At 46.5% G+C, this 23,824-nt stretch overlaps 2 protein-coding genes across 3 annotated transcripts in view; both read right to left on the reverse strand.

Annotated features, from left to right (window-relative positions):
* LOC121549743 (nuclear receptor coactivator 2) overlaps positions 1-23,824 on the reverse strand; it is a 226,950-nt gene that overhangs the window by 171,200 nt on the left and 31,926 nt on the right. The window lies entirely within an intron of this gene.
* LOC123482469 (zinc finger CCCH domain-containing protein 13-like) overlaps positions 1-23,824 on the reverse strand; it is a 42,009-nt gene that overhangs the window by 47 nt on the left and 18,138 nt on the right. Inside the window, exon 4 of the mRNA XM_045210313.1 lies at positions 1-391. This exon is cut by the window's left edge and continues 47 nt beyond it. Coding sequence (XP_045066248.1) covers positions 1-391 — 391 coding nt within the window. The remainder of the gene's footprint in view (positions 392-23,824) is intronic.

Below are 23,824 nucleotides of genomic sequence, written 5' to 3' on the forward strand. Positions count from 1 at the left end.
CGCCCGCCTCGCCCCCGTCCCCGTCCGTCCGTCCGTCCGTCCGTCCGTCCCGCCCGCCTCCGTCCGCCCGTCCGTCCGCTCCGCCGCCCGTCCCGCCCGTCCGTCCCGTCCGTCCGTCCGTCCGTCGCCCCGTCCGTCCGTCCGCCTCGCCCCGTCCCGTCCGTCCGTCCGTCCGTCGCCCCCGTCCGTCCGTCCGTCCCCCGTCCGTCCCCTCCCCCGTCCGCCCGTCCGCCCCGTCCGTCCCCGTCCGTCGCCCGTCCGCCCTCCGTCCGTCCGTCCCCCCGTCCGTCCGCTCCGTCTCGTCCCGCCCGTCCGCCTCCGTCCGTCCGTCGCCCCGTCCGTCCGTCCGTCCGTCCCCCCGTCCTCCGTCCGTCCCCGCCCGTCCGTCCGCCTGCCCGTCCGCCGTCGTCCGTCCGTCCGTCCCCGTCGTCCGTCCGTCCGTCCCGCTCCCCCGTCCGTCCGTCCGTCCGCGCTCCGTCCGTCCGCCCCCGCCCGTCCCTGCCTCCCCCGTCCGTCCGTCCGTCCGCCCGTCCGTCCGCCTCGCCCGTCCCCGTCCGTCCGCCTCGTCCGTCCGTCCGCCTCGTCCGTCCGCCCGTCCCCCGTCCTCCGTCCGTCCGTCCCGCCCCGTCCCCGTCCCCCCGTCTGTCCGTCCGTCCCCCCGTCCGTCCGTCCCCCCGTCCGTCCTCTCTTCCTCTCTTCCTCTCTTCTCGCTTCCTCTCTTCCTCTCTTCCTGTCTTCCTCTCTTCCTGTCTTCCTCTCTTCCTGTCTTCCTGTCTTCCTCTCTTCCTGTCTTCCTCTCTTCCTCTCTTCCTGTCTTCCTCTCTTCCTCTCTTCCTGTCTTCCTCTCTTCCTCTCTTCCTGTCTTCCTCTTCCTCTCTTCCTCTCTTCCTCTCTTCCTCTCTTCCTCTCTTCCTGTCTTCCTCTCTTCCTGTCTTCCTCTCTTCCTGTCTTCCTGTCTTCCTCTCTTCCTCTCTTCCTCTCTTCCTGTCTTCCTCTCTTCCTCTCTTCCTCTCTTCCTCTCTTCCTCTCTTCCTCTCTTACTGTTCCACTAGAAGCTGCCTGCAGCTCTCAGTTCTGTGTTGGTGTTTTAAGAGGGAGTTGTATTTTCTATCACACTATGCTAAATTCTCAGATCAGGGAGATGACGATTGAAAGTCTAATTAGTCGGTCATTAAAAAAAGGTGTTGTTCGATTATAAATCAGCCAGTCCGGTCTCCCCAGAGCGAGAAGGCCTTGTAGACTCGTACCAGGCAACAGTCCTGAACAGGAGTTCTGCTCTTAGAATGTAATGGAATAGATTTTAATTTTTACGAGATGTTTTGCAATTTGAATAACGTTTTGAGTTTGATAATAGATCTTTGACTTTCACCACACTTGAACGCTATAATCTGATGATCAACTTTTTTTTATATTTTAATTTAAAACTTCAGTTATACAGGCAGGCATGAGTCAATTAAAAAGGGGGCCAACAATACAATCTAAGTTGCAATGTCCATGTCAGCATGATCATTGGTTTAGGACACTGAATGACCAATGAGCTCCCAGTCCTGCCATCTGTAGTCCTGTACTCTGTACTGTGCTACAGTCAGAGTTCCTGGTGGTCAAAAGTTAAAAAGTAATAGCAGAGCACATTTGGTAAAGCTCAGAAAGGGGGCCCGTCCCAAATGGTACCCTATTCCATATATAGTACACTACTTTTAGTGCACTATATAGTGAATATGGAGCCATTTGGGACGCAGGCAGAGAGAGGCGCTAACTGGTTCATGGCTGTTGAGTGAACTTTTGTTCCCGGAGTTTCAATTACATTTTTACATTTTAGTCATTTAGCAGACGCTCTTATCCAGAGCCACTTACAGTTAGTGAGTGCATACATTATTTTTATTTAAAAAATTTCATACTGGCCCCCCGTGGGAATCGAACCCACAACTCTGGCGTTGCAAACGCCATGCTCTACCCACTGAGCTACATCCCTGCCGGCCATTCCCTCCCCTACACTGGACTACGCTAGGCCAATTGTGCGCCCCCCCCCATGGGTCTTCCGGTCGCGGCCGGCTACGACAGAGCCTGTTGTGGTCCTCTGTAGCTCAATTGGTAGAGCATGGCGCTTGTAACGCCAGGGTAGTGGGTTCGATCCCCGGGACCACCCATACGTAAAAATGTATGCACACATGACTGTAAGTCGATTCGGATAAAAGCGTCTGCTAAATGGCATATTATTATTATTATTATTACCCTGGACGACGCTGGGCCAATTGTACCCCCATGGGTCTCCCGGTTGCGGCCGGCTACGACAGAGCCTGGATTCGAACCAGGATCTCTAGTGGCACAGCTAGCACTGCGATGCAGTGCCTTAGACCACTGCGCCACTCGGGAGGACAATGGACCCCATAAGGGCTCCCTGTTCGAAATGGACCAACTGCAACACTTACAGCACAAGATACACAAGGCCCTGCTACACTGCAGCCATCGGGTGTCCGGCGTTGCCATCAGATGTTGAGGAAATGCTTCCTTTGAAATCAATGAAAGCTGTTTCACTGCCCGTGTTGCGCTGGCGTTGTGTCACGTCCAATGGCGGCAGCCAAGCTGAATAATCGCTGAGGTTAAATTCTTGATGGCTGACGCAGGCGTTCATTCTATTGAAATAATGAAATAATGAGAAATACAGTGGATTTTGGTTGCATATGACCTCCACTAGACACCACTGGTTATGTCCTCCACTAGACACCACTGGTTGTGTCCTCCACTAGACACCACTGGTTGTGTCCTCCACTAGACACCACTGGTTGTGTCCTCCACTAGACACCACTGGTTATGTCCTCCACTAGACACCACTGGTTGTGTCCTCCACTAGACACCACTGGTTGTGTCCTCCACTAGACACCACTGGTTGTGTCCTCCACTAGACACCACTGGTTGTGTCCTCCACTAGACACCACTGGTTGTGTCCTCCACTAGACACCACTGGTTGTGTCCTCCACTAGACACCACTGGTTATGTCCTCCACTAGACACCACTAGTTGTGTCCTCCACTAGACACCACTAGTTGTGTCCTCCGCTAGACACCACTAGTTGTGTCCTCCGCTAGACACCACTGGTTGTGTCCTCCGGTAGACACCACTGGTTGTGTCCTCCGGTAGACACCACTGGTTGTGTCCTCCGCTAGACACCACTGGTTGTGTCCTCCGGTAGACACCACTGGTTGTGTCCTCCGGTAGACACCACTGGTTGTGTCCTCCGGTAGACACCACCGGTTGTGTCCTCCACTAGACACCACTGGTTATGTCCTCCACTAGACACCACTGGTTATGTCCTCCGGTAGACACCACTGGTTGTGTCCTCCGCTAGACACCACTGGTTATGTCCTCCGGTAGACACCACCGGTTGTGTCCTCCACTAGACACCACTGGTTATGTCCTCCGGTAGACACCACTGGTTGTGTCCTCCACTAGACACCACTGGTTATGTCCTCCGGTAGACACCACTGGTTGTGTCCTCCGGTAGACACCACTGGTTGTGTCCTCCGGTAGACACCACCGGTTGTGTCCTCCACTAGACACCACTGGTTATGTCCTCCGGTAGACACCACTGGTTGTGTCCTCCACTAGACACCACTGGTTATGTCCTCCGGTAGACACCACTGGTTGTGTCCTCCGGTAGACACCACTGGTTGTGTCCTCCGGTAGACACCACTGGTTATTTTACAGATATTTATTAAGTCAAGAAGCTACTACTACTTGCCATATTGACTAGCTAAGTTCACAACGTTAACAAAAGCCACTGGTGTCATTAAAGGATCATTTAGTTCAGCCACTAGGAACAATTTCATGAGTACTCGCAAAAAACTGGACCAAAGCTACTGTACCGAAGCATTAAATCGATGAATATGGTACAGTAGGGGAAATAGAATAAAGATGATTTTCTCCTGTGCTCCTCTCTGCTCTCAAAACAACACACTCTGTGTAGCAGGTAGAACGTCACATTGACACGATGCTGAGGGCAAAGCAACGCAACGCTTCTAGTGGAGCTGAATTCTGCGTCTTTCTTTCTCCGGTATTTTAGCAAGTTAAAATTGAAAATGCAGATTTCTGAAAGCTAAAGCGACCCCTGGCTACATTTCACAACTTCTGATGCTACGCCTAGGCCTACATTTTCAGAGACATTATTTGTCTGCGAAAGTTAAACTTTGAGTTTTGAGGAAATTAAACAACAACGCTTCCCTTCCTCCTCTTTCTACTAATATATCTTGATTAGTTAAGTATTGAATCCCCTGAGGTCAACACATGCTGAAATGACTTTTGGCAGCGTTTACATTTGACATTTACATCTTCTGCTACCAGAATATGAAGATCGCATTGAAAATACGGGTGATTGTGTTCAGACCTGGCTGACCACTTCAGGGAGGTGGTCAGGGACGCATTGCCGATTTCTCCTCAGTCTGGATGCAAAAAAATCAGGCTACCGAAAGTAGCATACAGTGGGCGACGTCATCAACACTCCTCCCACAAGTCTCCAGAAAAATTGTGTGTTTTATGGACAGAGAGGAACCTTTCATTATAACTTGAGGAAATGTGTTCTGAGCGTGTGAGAAACATGTTTGTTGGCCTCATAAATTCATTCTAGCCAGCTAGCTAATATTTAGGGGGGAAATGGTTTGTTTGGCTAGAGATTGAGGGAAAGATGAACTGAGCAAAGTACAGAGACATCCTTGATGAAAACCTGCTCCAGAGTGCTCAGGACCTCAGACTGGGACGAAGGTTCACCTTCCAACAGAACAACGACCCTAAGCACACAGCCAAGACAACGCAGGAGTGGCTTTGGGACAAGTCTCTGATTGTCCTTATGTGGCCCAGCCAGAGCCCGGACTTGAACCCGATCAAACATCTCTGGAGAGACCTGAAAATAGCTGTGCAGTGACTCTCCCCATCCAACCTGACAGAGTTTGAGAGGCTCTGCAGAGAAGAATGGGAGAAACTCCCCAAATACAGGTGTGCCAAGCTTGTAGCGTCATACCCAAGAAGACTCGAAGCTGTAATCACTGCCAAAGGTGCTTCAAAAAAGTACTGAGTAAAGGGTCTGATTATTACTTATGTAAATGTGATATTTCAGCTTTTTATTTTTAATACATTTGCAAAAAATGTCTAAAAACTTGTTTTCACTTTGTCATTATGGGGTATTTTGTGTAGATTTATGAGGGGGGGAAAAAACAATTTAATCAATTTTAGAATAAGGCTGTAACGTAACAAAATGTGGAAATAGTGAAGCGGTCTGAATACTTTCCGAATGCACTGTAATCCCCTACTTTCCCCTGGAGCCTAACGGCTAGTTAGCCTAGTCTAGTTAGCCTAGTCTAGTTAGCCTAGCTACGCACGTTCCAGAATCAGCTGTATCACCGATGCCTCGTTTAGGAGGCCTAAATCGCTCTAACGAGCCAGGCTGGCTTATTGCCCCCCTCAGGAAGCTGAGGATTAGGCCGGACGCCGGGGCAGCAGATATTTCACGGCGTGCAAATTGACCATAATGGTCAGGTCATCGGGGCTAACTGCCAATGGAGACCTCAATGGCCTCCTTCTCAATGAATGACCGTTCTAATGGGGCTCAGATTCAATAAGACTCCATGGCTTCTGATGTGACGTCCAAGCTAACGACATGGAATTACTAGAATGGGAACCCTGTACAAGTTAATGGTCAGAGGCTCCAGGTCCCGTTCTAGTAAATCTATGTCTATGGTCCAGCCTAATGATATTCACTGGCTGTTCTGTCTGGCTGTTCTGTCTGGCTGTTCTGTCTGGCTGTTCTGTCTGGCTGTTCTGTCTGGCTGTTCTGTCTGGCTGTTCTGTCTGGCTGTTCTGTCTGGCTGTTCTGTCTGACTGTTCTGTCTGGCTGTTCTGTCTGGCTGTTCTGTCTGACTGTTCTGTCTGACTGTTCTGTCTGGCTGTTCTGTCTGGCTGTTCTGTCTGGCTGTTCTGTCTGACTGTTCTGTCTGGCTGTTCTGTCTGGCTGTTCTGTTACTTAACAATCAAAAGCTCAGGTCACTGTCCAGCACTGGAGGCTGCTGAAGGGGACGACAGTTCATAATAACCTCGAGCCAAGATTGGAGTGAATGGAGTGGAATGGAGTGAATGGAGTGGAATGGAATGGAATAGAGTGAATGGAGTGGAGTGAATGGAGTGGAATGGAATGGAATAGAGTGAATGGAGTGGAGTGAATGGAGTGGAATGGAGTGGAGTGAATGGAGTGGAGTGAATGGAGTGGAATGGAATGGAATAGAGTGAATGGAGTGGAATGGAGTGGAGTGAATGGAGTGGAATGGAATGGAATAGAGTGAATGGAGTGGAGTGAATGGAGTGGAATGGAGTGGAGTGAATTGGAGTGAATGGAGTGAATGGAATGGAATGGAGTGGAATGGAGTGAATTGGAGTGAATGGAGTGGAATGGAATAGAATGGAGTGAATGGAGTGGATTGGAGTGAATGGAGTGCAATGGATGGAGTGGAGTGAATGGAGTGGAATGGATGGAATGGAGTGGATTGGAGTGAATGGAGTGGAATGGAATAGAGTGGAGTGAATGGAGTGGAATGGAGTGAATGGAGTGGAGTGGAATGGAATGGAGTGGAATGGAATGGAGTGGAATGGAGTGAGTGGATTGGAGTGAATGGAGTGGAATGGAATAGAATGGAGTGGAATGGAGTGATTGGAGTGAATGGAGTGGAATGGATGGAATGGATGGAATACATTTGCAAAAAATGTCTAAAAACTTGTTTTCACTTTGTCATTATGGGGTATTTTGTGTAGATTTATGAGGGGGGGAAAAAACAATTTAATCAATTTTAGAATAAGGCTGTAACGTAACAAAATGTGGAAATAGTGAAGCGGTCTGAATACTTTCCGAATGCACTGTAATCCCCTACTTTCCCCTGGAGCCTAACGGCTAGTTAGCCTAGTCTAGTTATGGAGTGAATGGAGTGGATTGGAGTGAATGGAGTGGAATGGATGGAATGGATGGAATGGAATAGAATGGAGTGAATGGAGTGGATTGGAGTGAATGGAGTGGAGTGGAATGGAATGGAGTGGAATGGAGTGGATTGGAGTGAATGGAGTGGAATGGAGTGAATGGAGTGGAGTGGAGTGGATTGGAGTGAATGGAGTGGAATGGAGTGAATGGAGTGGAGTGGAATGGAATGGAGTGGAATGGAGTGGAATGGAGTGAATGGAGTGGAATGGAGTGAATGGATGGAATGGAATGGAATAGAGTGGAATGGAGTGGAATGGAGTGAATGGAGTGGATTGGAGTAAATGGAGTGGATTGGAGTAAATGGAGTGGAATTGAATGGAATGGAGTGAATAGAGTGGAATGGAGTGAATGGAGTGGAGTGGAATGGAATGGAGTGAATGGAGTGGAATGGAGTGAATGGAGTGGAATGGAGTGAATGGAGTGAATAGAGTGGAATGGAGTGGAATGGAGTGGAATGGAGTGGAATGGAGTGAATGGAGTGGAATGGAGTGGAATGGAGTGGAATGGAATGGAGTGAATGGAGTGGATTGGAGTGAATGGAGTGGAATGGAGTGGAATGGAGTGAATAGAGTGGAATGGAGTGGAATGGAGTGGATTGGAGTGAATGGAGTGGAATGGAGTGGAATGGAGTGAATAGAGTGGAATGGAGTGGAATGGAGTGGAATGGAGTGAATGGAGTGGATTAGAGTGAATGGAGTGGAGTGGAATGGAGTGGAATGGAGTGAATGGAGTGGAATGGATGGAATGGAGTGGAATGGAGTGAATGGAGTGGAATGGAGTGAATGGAGTGGAATGGATGGAATGGAATGGAATGGAGTGAATGGATGGATTGGAGTGGAATGGAGTGAATGGAGTGGAATGGAGTGGAATGGATTGAATGGATGGAATGGATGGAATGGAGTGAATGGATGGAATGGAGTGGAATGGAGTGAATGGAGTGAATGGATGGAATGGAGTGAATGGATGGAATGGAGTGAATGGATGGAATGGAGTGGAATGGAGTGGAATTGAGTGGAATGGATGGAATGGAGTGAATGGAGTGGAATGGATGGAATGGATGGAATGGATGGAATGGAGTGGAATGGAATGGAATGGAGTGAATGGATGGAATGGAGTGAATGGATGGAATGGAGTGGATGGAATGGAATGGATGGAATGGAGTGAATGGATGGAATGGAGTGAATGGATGGAATGGAGTGTGAACACTTGAAAACCATGTTTTTGATACCATTCAATTTACTCCATTCCAGGCATTATTATGAGCCATTTCCCCCTCAGCAGCCTCCACTGCTGTCCAGGCTCTAACCAATAGGATCTAGAGGCACCTTGGAGGTAATTACAGGTTGTAAGGTGTTGCTGGACACAGGCACAGGGTTAGCCTAGCGAGTCATGCTGAACTAGGATCATATTACCCTCCTCCAATGCTAACCCCCCACCATTAAGTTGAAAACACAAAACTTAGATCAGCATTATGGTAAAACAGAGAAGTGAACACAGGCCCAGTCACTGTGTTGTACTGTAGCACTTCAGAGAGTACTCCAGGACTTCAGTAAGACAATTGCATCATCTCACCTCGAGCCAAGTGCCATCACATCTGTTGATCCAATAGGAAGCCAGCCAGCTTTCCTCTCGCCTCCCAATAGCTACAAGGCAGAGCAAATAGTGACTGTGTGTGTGTGTGTGTGTGTGTGTGTGTGTGTGTCTTTGCTTACAGTTTGTGTGTATAGAACAAATTGCACAACTTGTCTTGTGACTGCAGTAGGGCTGACCCCATTTAGTCGACTGGTCGATTGTTTGGACGATAGGCTGTTGGTCGACCAAGATTTATTTTGTCGAGCAGTAGTAAACAAATAAAATAAAAAAATCATGGCGTACAAGACTGTCTGATCCGTGCCTGTCTGATCCGCGCCTGTCTGATCCGCGCCTGTCTGATCCGCGCCTGTCTGATCCACGCCTGTCTGACCCGTGCCTGTCTGATCCGCGCCTGTCTGATCCGCGCCTGTCTGACCCGTGCCTGTCTGATCCGTGCCTGTCTGATCCGTGCCTGTCTGAGTGGACTGATCCATTGTGGAGGCCGTGGGGATGGCACATTCCATCAGTCTAAGACATGTGCTACTGAAATGGTATATGGTTATAGTATGTAAGAACAATGGTGCGACACTAATAAAAACAATATTATTGTATAACAAATGCACTTTCTCCCGCGTTGGATGGCGATCGCTGTCCGCGATTCTGAAACACATCAATGTGCTGTTGAATTGGCGCCTTTTCCTAGACCATGTTGCTATGTGGTTAATAGCAAAGTTAACCAGCATGTTGGTGTTGAGAACTAGGAACTAGCAGAGTTAGCAGATGAAAAGAAAAGTGAAGAGATGAAAACAAATTAATTAGGTTTATAATCTATAACTGTTAATGTGTCTGCCTCTATAAATCATCCATATACAGTGCATTCAGAAAGTATTCAGACCCCTTCACCTTTTCCACATTTTTTATGTTAAAGCCTTATTCTAGAATGGATTAAATTATTTTTTTCCCTCATCAATCTACACACAATACCCCATAATGACAAAACGAAAACAGGTTTTTAGAAATTGTTGCACATATTTCCATAAGTATTCAGACCCTTTGCTATGAGACTTGAAATTGAGCTCAGGTGCATCCGGTTTCCATTGATCATCCTTGAGATGTTTCTACAACTTGATTGGAGTCCACCTGTGGTAAATTCAATTGATTGGACATGATTTGGAAAGGCACACACCTGTCTATATAAGGTCCCACAGTTGACAGTGTATGTCAGAGCAAAAACCAAGCCATGAGGTCGAAGGAATTGTCCGTAGAGCTCCGAGGAAGGATTGTGTCGAGGCACAGATCTGAGGAAGGGTACCAAAAAATGTCTGCAGCATTGAAGGTCCCCAAGAACACAGTAGCCTCCATCATTCTTAAATGGATGAAGTTTGGAACCACCCAGACTCTTCCTAGAGCTGGCCGCCCAGCCAAACTGAGCAATTGGGGGAGAAGGGCCTTGGTCAGGGAGGTGACCAAGAACCCGATGGTCTCTCTGACAGAGCTCCAGAGTTCCTCTGTGGAGATGGGAGAACCTTCCAGAAGGACAACCATCTCTGCAGCACTCCACCAATCAGGCCTTTATGGTAGGGTGACTAGACAGAAGCCACTCCTCAGTAAAAGGCACACGACAGCCCGCTTGGAGTTTGCCAAAAGGCACCTAAAGGACTCTCAGTCCAAGAGAAACAAGATTCTGTGGTCTGATGAAATCAAGATTGAACTCTTTGGCCTGAATGCCAAGTGTCACGTCTGGAGGAAACCTGGCACCATCCCTACGGTGAAGCATGGTGGTGGCAGCATCATGCTGTGGGGATGTTTTTCAGCGGTAGGGACTGGGAGACTAGTCAGGATCGAGGGAAAGATGAACGGAGCAAAGTACAGAGAGATCCTTGATGAAAACCTGCTCCAGAGCGCTCAGGACCTCAGACTGGGGCGAAGGTTCACCTTCCAACAGGACAACGACCCTAAGCACACAGCCAAGACAACGCAGGAGTGGCTTCTGGACAAGTCTCTGAATTTCCTTGAGTGGCCCAGCCAGAGCCCGGACTTGAACCCGATCAAACATCTCTGGAGAGACCTGAAAAGAGCTGTGCAGCGACGCTCCCCATGCAACCTGACAGAGCTTGAGAGGATCTGCAGAGAAGAATGGGAGAAACTCCCCAAATACAGGTGTGCCAAGATTGTAGCGTCATTCCCAAGAAGACTTGAGGCTGTAATCGCTGCCAAAGGTACTTCAACAAAGTACTTAGTAAAAGGTCTGAATACTTATGTAAAAGTGATATTAGTTTATTATTTTTAATACATTTGCAAAAAATTCTAAAAACCTGTTTTTGCTTTGTCATTATGGCGAATTGTGTGTAGATTGGGGCGGAGGGGGAAAACAATTTCATAAATGTTAGAATAAGGCTGTAACGTAATAAAATGTGAAAAAAGTAAAGGGGTCTGAATACTTTCCGAATGCACTGTAGGCTACTGTATCAATCAATAATTTATTCATTAATGTCATCACACAGCATATGAGTCATTCATGATGTGTAATGCAATCAAGCATTTTAGTTTTAAAACAGCACCTGTTTTGGGCACACATAATATACACGCAGCACATGTCGTCGTCCCCCCATTGAAAGTTGCACCCCTGACCAATTTATTATATGTGATTACGATATGCTATAGGCCATACTGGTCACGTGCATGTGAAGCATACACGTGTCACGTAAAGAGAGCAAAAGGTTGAGGGAATAGGGAATGTTTTTTCCTAAACAAATGAGGGATTTCGGTAACACAACCTTTCAGTCAGAAACGGCTGTGATTATGTTGAAGCTTTCAGCAACACGGACAGCGGATGTTCTGCAGCAGCGAGGAGAGAGAGAGACTAGTCACAGTCACTTTTAACACAGCAAGTATAAGCCAAGCGGCACAATCAAATCAATTGCGGTCAGACTCACACTAGTCATTTGTGTGCCTTAATTTTTTTCATCAAACAGTTCGCTTAAAGCATCAGACAAGCTCATTTGCATGTAGTTGATTTGATTTTTTTTTTTTAACACATAGGATGTGTCTATATATATAGAAAAATACACGACTCTTGGTCGACCAAGACGTTTTTTTAGTCTGAGTCAGCCCTAGACGGCAAGCTGCTGGACTGGTCATTCTTCCTGCTCAAACCACTTTATGTTTGGTGTGTGAGTGTGATATCGCTTCTCTGCCTTTTGGCTAAGATGAAGTGTTAGTGAAACGTAAGTGTTTCAGTGAAACGTAAGTGAGGGAGGCCCCGCTCTCTCGCTTTTCCCAGATGTTTAGTTCATTTCATTCCGATCTCCTTTGCATTATTGTAGCCATTTTCTGTAGCCTGTCAACTATGCGTCTGTCTATCCCTGTTCTCTCCTCTCCGCACAGGCTATACAAACGCCTCACACCGCGTGGCTGCTGCCTCTCTAACCTGGTGGTCCCTGCACGCACGACCCACGTGGAGTTCCAGGTCTCCGGCAGCCTCTGGAACTGCCGTTCTGCGGCCAACAAGGCAGAGTTCATCTCAGCCTATGCTACCCTCCAGTCCCTCGACTTCTTGGCGCTGACGGAAACATGGATTACCACAGAAAACACTGCTACTCCTACTGCTCTCTCCTCGTCTGACCATGTGTTCTCGCATACCCCGAGAGCATCTGGTCAGCGTGGCGGTGGCACAGGAATCCTCATCTCTCCCAAGTGGACATTCTCTCTTTTTCCCCTTACCCATCTGTCTATCTCCTCTTTTGAATTCCATGCTTTCACAGTCACTAGCCCATTCAAGCTTAACATCCTTGTCATTTATCGCCCTCCAGGTTCCCTTGGAGGGTTCATCAATGAGCTTGACGCCTTGATAAGTTCCTTTCCTGAGGATGGCTCCCCCCTCACAGTTCTGGGTGACTTTAACCTCCCTACGTCTACCTTTGACTAATTTCTCTCTGCCTCCTTCTTTCCACTCCTCTCCTCTTTTGACCTCACCCTCTCACCGTCCCCCCCTACTCACAAGGCAGGCAATACGCTTGATCTCATCTTTACTAGATGCTGTTCTTCTACTAATCTCACTGCAACTCCCCTCCAAGTCTCCGACCACTACTTTGTATCCTTTTCTTTCTCGCTCTCCTCCAACACTACTCACGGACCTGGCATCTTTTCACTCCCTTCTCTCTACATTTTCTTCCTATGTTTCTGCTGCTAAAGCCACTTTCTACCACTCTAAATTCCAAGCATCTGCCTCTAACCCTAGGAAGCTCTTTGCCACCTTCTCCTCCCTGCTGAATCCTCCCCCCCCCCTTCCTCTCTGTGGATGACTTCATCAACCATTTTGAAAAGAAGGTTGACGACATCCGATCCTCATTTGTTAAGTCAAATGACACCGCTGGTCCTGCTCACACTGCCGTACCCTATGCTTTGACTTCTTTCTCCCCTCTCTCTCCAGATGAAATCTTGCGACTTGTGACGGCCGGCCGCCCAACAACCTGCCCGCTTGACCCTATCCCCTCCTCTCTTCTCGAGACCATTTCCGGAGACCTTCTCCCTTACCTCACCTCGCTCATCAACTCATCCTTGACCGCTGGCTATGTCCCTTCCGTCTTCAAGAGAGCGAGAATTGCACCCCTTCTCAAAAAACCTACACTCGATCCCTCCGATGTCAACAACTACAGACCAGTATCCCTTCTTTCTTTTCTCTCCAAAACTCTTGAGCGTGCCGTCTTTAGCCAACTCTCTTGCTATCTCTCTCAGAATGACCTTCTTGATCCAAACCAGTCAGGTTTCAAGACTGGTCATTCAACTGAGACTGCTCTTCTCTGTGTCACGGAGGCTCTCCGCACTGCCAAAGCTAACTCTCTCTCCTCTGCTCTCGTCGTTCTAGACCAATCTGCTGCCTTTGATACTGTGAACCATCAGATCCTCCTCTCCACCCGGAGTTGGGCATCTCCGGCGCGGCTCACTCTTGGATTGCGTCCTACCTGACAGGTCACTCCTACCAGGTGGCGTGGCGAGAATCTGTCTCCGCACCACGTGCTATCACCACTGCTGTCCCCCAGGGCTCAGTTCTAGGCCCTCTCCTATTCTCGCTATACACCAAGTCACTTGGCTCTGTCATATCCTCACATAGCCTCTCCAATCATTGCTACGCAGACGACACACAATTAATCTTCTCCTTTCCCCCTTCTGATAACCAGGTGGCAAATAGCATCTCTGCATGTCTGGCAGACATATCAGTGTGGATGACGGATCACCACCTCAAGCTGAACCTCGGCAAGACGGAGCTGCTCTTCCTCCCGGGGAAGGACTGCCCGTTCCATGATCTCGCCATCACGGTTGACAACTCTGTTGTGTCCTCCTCCCAGAGTGCAAAGAGCCTTGGCGTGACCCTGGACAACACCCTGTCATTCTCCGCTAACATCAAGGCGGTGACCCGATCCTGTAGGTTCATGCTCTACAACATTCGCAGAGTATGACCCTGCCTTACACAGGAAGCGGCACAGGTCCTAATCCAGGCACTTGTCATCTCCCGTCTGGATTACTGCAACTCGCTGTTGGCTGGGCTCCCTGCCTGTGTCATTAAACCCCTACAACTCATCCAGAACGCCGCAGCCCGTCTGGTGTTCAACCTTCCCAAGTTCTCTCACGTCACCCCGCTCCTCCGCACACTCCACTGGCTTCCAGTTGAAGCTCGCATCTGCTACAAGACCATGGTGCTTGCCTACGGAGCTGTGAGGGGAACGGCACCTCCGTACCTTCAGGCTCTGATCAGTCCCTACACCCAAACGAGGGCATTGCGTTCATCCACCTCTGGCCTGCTGGCCCCCCTACCTCTGCGGAAGCACAGTTCCCGCTCAGCCCAGTCAAAACTGTTCGCTGCTCTGGCACCCCAATGGTGGAACAAGCTCCCTCACGACGCCAGAACAGCGGAGTGGAGAGGGAGGCCTACCCATCTAGAGAGAGGAGAGGAGAGGGAGGCCTACCCATCTAGAGAGAGGAGAGGAGAGGGAGGCCTACCTATCTAGAGAGAGGAGAGGAGAGGGAGGCCTACCCATCTAGAGAGAGGAGAGGAGAGGGAGGCCTACCCATCTAGAGAGAGGAGAGGAGAGGGAGGCCTACCTATCTAGAGAGAGGAGAGGAGAGGGAGGCCTACCCATCTAGAGAGAGGAGAGGAGAGGGAGGCCTACCTATCTAGAGAGAGGAGAGGGAGGCCTACCTATCTAGAGAGAGGAGAGGAGAGGGAGGCCTACCCATCTAGAGAGAGGAGAGGAGAGGGAGGCCTACCCATCTAGAGAGAGGAGAGGGAGGTCTACCCATCTAGAGAGGGGAGTGTATAAGCAAATGGCGCCGGAGAAGATGGCTGCCGTTTTACAGCCCTCTAACCAATTGTACTGTTATGTGTGTTTTTTCGCGTTATTTGTAAGTTATTCTGTACATAATGTTTCTGCCACCGTCTCTTATGACCAAAAAGAGCTTCTGGATATCAGGACAGCGATTACTCACCTCGTATTAAACGAATATTTGTTCTTCAACAAGCTGGACGCGAAGGATATCCTACAGACACCCGACAAGGCCCAAATCCCTGTCATTCACATAAGAAAGAGACTGAGATATCGTGGACGTAGGTCGGGGTGCCTTGTAAGGATCCGACGGCGAGCGAGTAAACTGCCTCTTCCATCAATCCTATTAGCCAATGTTCAATCATTTGAGAACAAATTGGACCACCTAAGATTATGATTATCCTACCAACGGTAACAGCATGTTAAATGTGCAACCAGAGGGAAAAAAAACTTTAGATCACCTTTACTCCACACACAGAGACGCATACAAAGCTCTCCCTCGCCCTCCATTTGGCAAATCTGACCATAACTCTATCCTCTTGATTCCTGCTAATAAGCAAAAACTAAAGCAGGAAGCACCAGTGACTCGGTTAATAAAAAAGTGGTCAGATGATGCAGATGCTAAGCTACAGGACTGTTTTGCTAGCACAGACTGGAACATGTTCCGGGATTCTTCAGATAGCATTGAGGAGTACACAACATCAGTCACTGGCTTAATCAATAAGTGCATCGATGACGTCGTCCCCACAGTGACGGTACGTACATACCCCAACCAGAAGCCATGGATTACAGGCAACATCCGCACTGAGCTAAAGAGTAGAGCTGGCGCTTTCAAGGAGTGGGACTCTAACCCGGATGCTTATAAGAAATCCCGCTATGCCCTCCGATGAACCATCAAACAGGCAAAGAGTCAATACAAGACTGAGATTGAATCGTACTACACCGGCTCTGACTGACTCGTTGGATGTGGCAGGGCTTGAAAACTATTACAGACTACAAAGGGAAACACAGCCGCGAGCTGCCTAGTGACAAAAGCCTACCAGACAAGCTAAATCACTTCTATGCTCGCTTCGACTTCCAGACGAGCATGTATGAAGCATGTATGAGAGCACCAGCTGTTCCGGATGACTATGTGATCACGCTCTCCGTAGCCGATGTGATTTTTAAGCAGGTCATCATTCACAAGGCCGCAGGGCCAGACGGATTACCAGGACGTGTACTCCAAGCATGTGCTGACCAACTGGCAAGTGTCTTCACTGACATTTTCAACATGTCCCTGAATGAGTCTGTAATACCAACATGTTTCAAGCAGACCACTATAGTCCCTGTGCCCAAGGACACTAAGATAACCTGCCTAAATGACTACCGACCCGTAGCACTCACGTCTGTAGCCATGAAGTGCTTTGAAAGGCTGGTCATGGCTCACATCAAAACCATTATCCCAGAAACCCTAGACCCACTCCAATTTTCATACTGCCCCAACAGATCCACAGATGATGCAATATCTATTGCACTCCACACTGCCCTTTCCCACCTGGACAAGAGGAACACCTACGTGAGAATGCTGTTCATTGACTACAGCTCAGCGTTCAACACCATAGTGCCCTCAAAGCTTATCACTAAGCTAAGGATCCTGGGACTAAACACCTCCCTCTGCAACTGGATCCTGGAAGTGGTATTGTGTCCCAAATGGCACTATTCCCTATATGGTGACCTATGTTTGTGATCTCTGGGTCAAAAGTAGTGCACTATGTAGGGAATAGGGTGCATGAATTTTGGACACAGTGTAGCAGAATGTTTAGCCCTGCAGCCATAGCGTTAGTTAACCACGTTAGTACCTCTCTAATGTTTAGCCCTGACAGCTTTAGCTTTATTTAACCATGTTAGTACCTCTCTAATGTTAAATCCTGTAGATATAACTTTATTTAACCACGTTAGTACCTCTCTAATGTTAAATCCTGTAGATATAACTTTATTTAACCATGTTAGTACCTCTCTAATGTTAAACCCTGTAGATTTATTTAATCTTTATTTAGCCAGGTGTGTCACTGAGAAAACAGTATTTAAATGAATGCGTCCCAAATGGCACCCTGTTTCCTATGTAGTGCACTACTTTTGTCCAGTGGCCATAGCGCTCTGTCGTGCACTATAGGGAAATGAATAAGGTGCTACAGTTTGGATTTAATTATGTCAAAAATTAATGTCCCCTTTTGCCTATTAACACGAGGTGGCACCATGTTTTCTGGTGCCACCGGGCATGCAGAGACTTCTTCTTAGGCGGACCAATGGAATGGTAGAAAATGAGCAAACCCCGCCCACCCGGGGCACCGGCGTCACGCAAAACGAACTCGCCCACAGGGACGTCTTCCCCAGACAGTGGTTGGTACTTGCACTTGCTCGGGAAATAACTACTGTAGTGAAAATGGCCTTCCATAAAGTTGTTCAACAATCTTGGGCAGATGGCCAGGATATGTATTAAATCCGACTAGCTTCTACTTGGGCTGTCAACCGTCAAACCAGAGACTGGTGTTTTGTTGGTAAGTAGCTACATGTTGTTTATAGCTAGCTAGCTATATAAACTCAGCAAAACAAGAAACGTCCTCTCACTGTCAACTGCGTTTATTTTCAGCAAACTTAACATGTGTAAATAATTTTATGAACATAACAAGATTCAACAACTAAGACATAAACTGAACAAGTTCAACAGACATGTGACTAAATGAAATAATGTGTCCCTGAACAAAGGGGGGGTCAAAATCAAAAGTAACAGTCAGTATCTGGTGTGGCCACCAGCTGCATTAAGTACTTCAGTGCATCTCCTCCTCATGGACTGCACTAGATTTGCCAGTTGTCGCTGTGAGATGTTACCCCACTCTTCCACCAAGGCACCTGCAAGTTCCCGGACATTTCTGGGGGGAATGGCCCTAGCCCTCACCCTCCGATCCAACAGGTCCCAGATGTGCTCAATGGGATTGAGATCCGGGCTCTTCGCTGGCCATGGCGGAACACTGACATTCCTGTCTTGCAGGAAATCACGCACAGAACGAGCAGTGTGGCTGGTGGCATTGTCATGCTGGAGGGTCATGTCAGGACGAGCCTGCAGGAAGAGTACCACATGAGGGAGTAGGATGTCTTCCCTGTAACACACAGCGTTGAGATTTCCTGCAATGACAACAAGCTCAGTCCGATGATGCTGTGACACACCGCCCCAGACCATGACGGACCCTCCACCTCCAAATCGATCCCGCTCCAGAGTACAGGCCTCGGTGTTACGCTCATTCCTTCAACGATAAACGCGAATCCGACCATCACCCCTAGTGAGACAAAACTGCGACTCATCAGTGAAGAGCACTTTTTGCCAGTCCTGTTTGGTCCAGCGACGGTGGGTTTGTGCCCATAGGCGACGTTGTTGCCGGTGATGTCTGATGAGGACCTGCCTTACAACAGACCTACAAGCCCTCAGTCCAGCCTCTCTCAGCCCATTGCGGACAGTCTGAGCACTAATGGAGGGATTGTGCATTCCTGGTGTAACTCGGGCAGTTGTTGTTGCCATCCTGTACCTGTCCCGCAGGTTTGATGTTCGGATGTGCCGATCCTGTGCAGGTGTTGTTACACGTGGTCTGCCACTGCGAGGACGATCAGCTGTCCGTCCCGTCTCCCTGTAGCGCTGTCACAGTATGGATATTGCAATTTATTTCCCTGGCCACATCTGCAGTCCTCATGCCTCCTAGTAGCATGCCTAAGGCACGTTCACGCAGATGAGCAGGGACCCTGGGCATCTTTCTTTTGGTGTTTTTCAGAGTCAGTAGAAAGGCCTCTTTAGTGTCCTAAGTTTTCATAACCGTGACCTTAATTGCCTACCGTCTGTAAGCTGTTAGTGTCTTAACAAACCGTTCCACGGGTGCATGTTCATTAATTATTTATGGTTCATTGAACAAGCATGGGAAAAAAGTGTTTAAACCCTTTACAATGAAAATCTGTGAAGTTATTTTTATTTTTTACAAATTATCTTGAAAGACAGGGTCCTGAAAAAGGGACTTCTTTTTTTTTGCTGAGTTATAATATAATAATAATAATAATAATAATAATAATAATGCCATTTAGCAGACGCTTTTATCCAAAGCGACTTACAGTCATGTGTGCATATTTTTTTTTTCTTCTTACGTATGGGTGGTCCCGGGGATCGAACCCACTACCCTGTGCGTTACAAGCGCCGTGCTCTACCAGCTGAGCTACAGAGGACCACAATAACAGTTTCCATGTTATTATTTGATAGGCCATTAGGATACTAGGCTATGATACAGTGATGTAACTAGCTAAATGCATAGCCTCTCCCTGACCTGTAATGAGAGGAAGATTTGCATATCTAACGTTGCACCTAAAGATAGCTTTGATCCCTGCTAGTTAATAGGGCTGTGACGGCAATTGAATAACCGTGTAACTGACGGTTATGGATGAAGACGTCATGAAAATAAAATACAAACTGTCAAAACATTTTAAAATAAGGCTACATTCATTTTGGGATTTATTTATTGTATTGTTATTAGCTTTATTGTCATGTAGATAAACTTGTCCTAAGAGCAGGAGTGTTTACTAATGATTAAAAGCTAATTGTTTTGCTAACAGCCTGTCTATTCAACTTTTCTACATCTCCTCCTTTTTTCCAACTGTGTTTTGATGCTCCAGCAGCTATCCGCTAGATAATAATAATAATAATAATAATAATAATAATAATAATAATAATAATATGCCATTTAGCAGACGCTTTTATCCAAAGCGACTTACAGTCATGCGTGCATACATATTTTTTTTGTGTATGGGTGGTCCCGGGGATCGAACCCACTACCTTGGCGTTATAAGCGCCGTGCTCTACCAGCTGAGCTACAGAGGACCAGATGCGCGGGGGGTGTAGAGTGGTGTAGGCTATGGCACTTCAGGAAACACATTCTTTGATATGTGGACTTCCTTTTATACAATGCACGTCCTCATTGCTTGCTAATAAATAAATACAATTGGATGTGTCTGACTTAGGGCTGGGCGGTATACTGGTATTTACCCACGGACAGGTCGGGGTTTTTACTTTAACTTCTGTAACTTAATTAACTTAACTCATTTCAATGTTTTGGTTTGATAAATGTGATCCGCGACTCAGGCGGGTGTAATGTCCGTTTTATAGTTTGCTACCCTGAGTCGTCCGCTTCCCCACACCATGCCACGGAGTCACAAACACTTTCTTGCCATATACTCTGCACGGTCAGATAAATGTAACATGATGCTGGTGAGACCTACGCTGCTTTTCACAAGCGTTCTACAACTACACTATTCGTTTGTGTATGTTACTGTCTGCAAACTACTGTCTGCTAGTTTGTCTTTTCTTAGCAAGTTGTGACTAAAATAAATGAGGTAAGAAAACATGGAATGTAACATCTAATTAGGGTCCCCTGGAAACATTGACCAACACTTTGGTTCCTACCCTGTCAATAATTCCTCCTTGGCTTATTCATTCATCGTCATGTCAAACAACAATGCATTCAAGGTGCCATTATATAACTATAGAATTATAATATTTGTTTTGCCAATATCATGCAGCCCTGCGTGGCACAGTGTGGAAATGATAAAAGTGCAGGAAATGCAGAAATTGTAGAAAATGATTTTTGTTTGAAGTTGGATTGAACAGTATAAAACAAATCAGAATGGAGAAAGACCCATTGAAGTCACATATAATGTATGCGTTGCCACCCTAGGGTCACGAACTACTCATAAAGCATATTAAGAACTTTTATTAATCAAAAAAACATAAAATACCATCATATCATGATATGATATTTTGACCAAACTGCCCAGCCCTTGTCTGACTATTGATTAATTATAATTAGTTATAAATGTGCTAATGTTGTGTCAAAATGGACAATACTCTCAAACCTGGCATGGCATAATTTGATATGGAATATTTTAATTTTTAAACTAATCAGCGCTGATCAGACCCGGTCCTGGCCGATATGCCACCCTCCGATCCCCGCAACGTAGAATAGTAACCTAGGCTATACTGCACCTTTATGAATGCCCATGTTGTAGCCTACGGTTTGTAAAACAGGCAATTTACCGTTAATCCCTGATTTGTTTACATTAATTTCTGTTAATACATGTATTCATTACAGTAATTTAGCGTTGTCATTCTCGGAGTGGAAACGTTGTCTGCAGAGTTCACAACCTGCTACACCTTTTGTGAGGAACAAGTTTTGGTTTTTTGTCATACTATCATTTATGTGAGCAATGCACATGTGTCAGGTTTCTCTTGTCCTGTAACGTTGACAGAGCGCTCACGTCTGAGCAAGCATAGAAGCACCTTGGCCTGCTTCTCGCAAATGTCAAATGTAGGAAAGTGGCCAACTGGGCGTCTCGGTAATTTGTTCTTCACCTCACACAGTAAGTCAAACGAAGTCCGTTTTTTGTTTTGTTTTTTTGTTTGAAGAAAACAAAATCAGCCATTCAAATTATAATAGTTCATCACAGTATTTGAATAATCTTTCCAACACTCTCCCGCTCGACAATCAGCGTCGCTTATAAATGGACATGTTGCGTTTATTTGTTTCTATTTTAATGATTTCCATACTATAGCACAGCTCTGTCCCCTTCATACTTTCCCTGTCAATTCATTATCTTATAGCCTACTTTCGGAAAGCCTAAGGTAGGCCTAGGTTTTTTTTTATATGTTTAAAGGAAAGGAGAAATATTTGCTCTTGCCTGATATACGCTAGTGGCTTTGATTGACGGTTGCTTTCACAGAGAAAAATATAAACCAAACAGGAAGTTGGTACGGGAGGGATGGATTATGCAACCAAAGAGCAAGAATAAGCGAGCAAGTATAATTCTTAGCTGTAAAATCCAAATAGGACCTATTATTTATCCATGCTTGCATAGACAGCAACCAACTGTTGCTTAGAGTTGCATCATGAAGGGGCCTGCACCAAAAGGTCTACCTGTCAACATGTGACTCTGTACGAAACAGCCTGCCTCAGTTCAAAGCCATCACCTCTGGGTTGTTGTGTGTAGAGTCATGAGTCTCCTCTCTTCTTTTCCGCAGCGCTGCGGAGGAAAAGGTGGAACTGGACATTTGATCCAAAAGCATTTTAATTTACTGGACATTTGAGACATTTACCAGACCCATATGCATTGGGTGAGTCACTTGATTAGGGCATCCACCCACGGTGCTCAAAATGACATAAATCACATTTAAAAATTTAGGCAATTCATCTTAACAGAACATGCAACCCGAGGATGCAACGACATGCGTATTTCTTACCGAACTCCGATGCGTACTTTGAAGATGTTAGAATAACTGTCCACATTTACTTTTCCTCAGCCAACAAGACGAGTAACGAACCGCAAAAGCACTAGCCTATGTCAATATACTATCCCCCATAGTAGAAAAGTTGACCTATTCTATTGGTCAGCTTGTCGAGAAAGAAATAGCCTATTCCAATCAGACAGACAGTTGTGGGAAGATAGATCCCAACCACTAGGCCTAGGCTACATAAAAATAAAAAACGTTAGAAAGCAATGAGGCTGATGCAACAGATCAAAACGTATTTATTCACATTATAACCATAGCAACGCGCACAACCCACTGGGCACACGCTAGTTGAATCAACGTTGTTTCCACATAATTTCAATGAAATTACGTGTGCGAACGTTCGTTCCATAATGCGATTCGCAGGAAAACACCGTTGTCAAAAGAGCACCGCACATGTGAGCGTTTTCATGTGACATAGATGAAAATATGTTTGAAATTTTGAAAGAGAGGCGTATGGGTAGGTAATATGACTAGGATTTTGCCTTTGGATACAGAACAATTAAAGAAAGTTGATTTGAAAACCAATAGAACATGAGATAAATAGGCTACTGGTTTCAATGGCATGTGGAAGTCTTTAGAAAATATACTGAACAAAAATATGAACGCAACATGCAACAATTTCAAAGAGTTCATATAAGGAAATCAGTCAATTAAAACAAATTAATTAGCCCCTAATCTATGGTCCTCTGTAGCTCAATTGGTAGAGCATGGCGCTTGTAACGCCAGGGTAGTGGGTTCGATCCCCGGGACCACCCATATGTAAAAGTGTATGCGCACATGACTGTAAGTCGCTTTGGGTAAAAGCGTCTGCTAAATGGCATATTACCATTTATTATTATTATTATTATTTCAAATGACTGGGAATACAGATACCTTTTTTTAAAAATGGGCCTCAGGATCTCGTCACGGTATCTCTGTGCATTCAAAATGCAATTGTGTTCGTGGTTGTGAGGCCAGTTGGACATACTGCCAAATTCTCTAAAACAACGTTGGTAGAGAAATTAACATTAAATTATCTGGCAACAGCTCTGGTGGCCATTCCCTCAAAACTTGAGACATCTGTGGTATTGTGTTATGTGACAAAACTGCACATTTAGAGTGGCCTTTTATTGTCCCCAGCACAAGGTACACCTGTGTAATGATCAAGCTGTTTAATCAGCTTCTTGATAGGCCACACCTGTCAGGTGGATGGATTATCTTGGCAAAGGAGAAATGCTCCATAACAGGGATGTAAACAAATGTGTGCACACAATTTCTGGGATCTTTTATATCAGCTCATGAAACATGGGACCAACACTTTGCATGTTGCATTTATATTTTTGTTCAGTGTAATTGCCTCCACGGATATGGTCGTATTTTGGCTAGGCTACTTTGAAGCAAGGTAAAACATGCCTCATAATGCCTCAATATGTAGGAAAACTTTCAGGTTTCAAACAATTAAGAATATATTTTTTCAAAATGAATACTGCCTCCAGCTCATTCCAAAATGGTGTGTGACGTGCCGATGAAGCCTGCTTTCTATGCACTTGAATGGGATTCGCGTTTCAATTACCAGTTGAGAAAT

The sequence above is a fragment of the Coregonus clupeaformis genome, chromosome 34 (assembly GCF_020615455.1).
Source record: "Coregonus clupeaformis isolate EN_2021a chromosome 34, ASM2061545v1, whole genome shotgun sequence".
Taxonomy (NCBI): domain Eukaryota; kingdom Metazoa; phylum Chordata; class Actinopteri; order Salmoniformes; family Salmonidae; genus Coregonus; species Coregonus clupeaformis.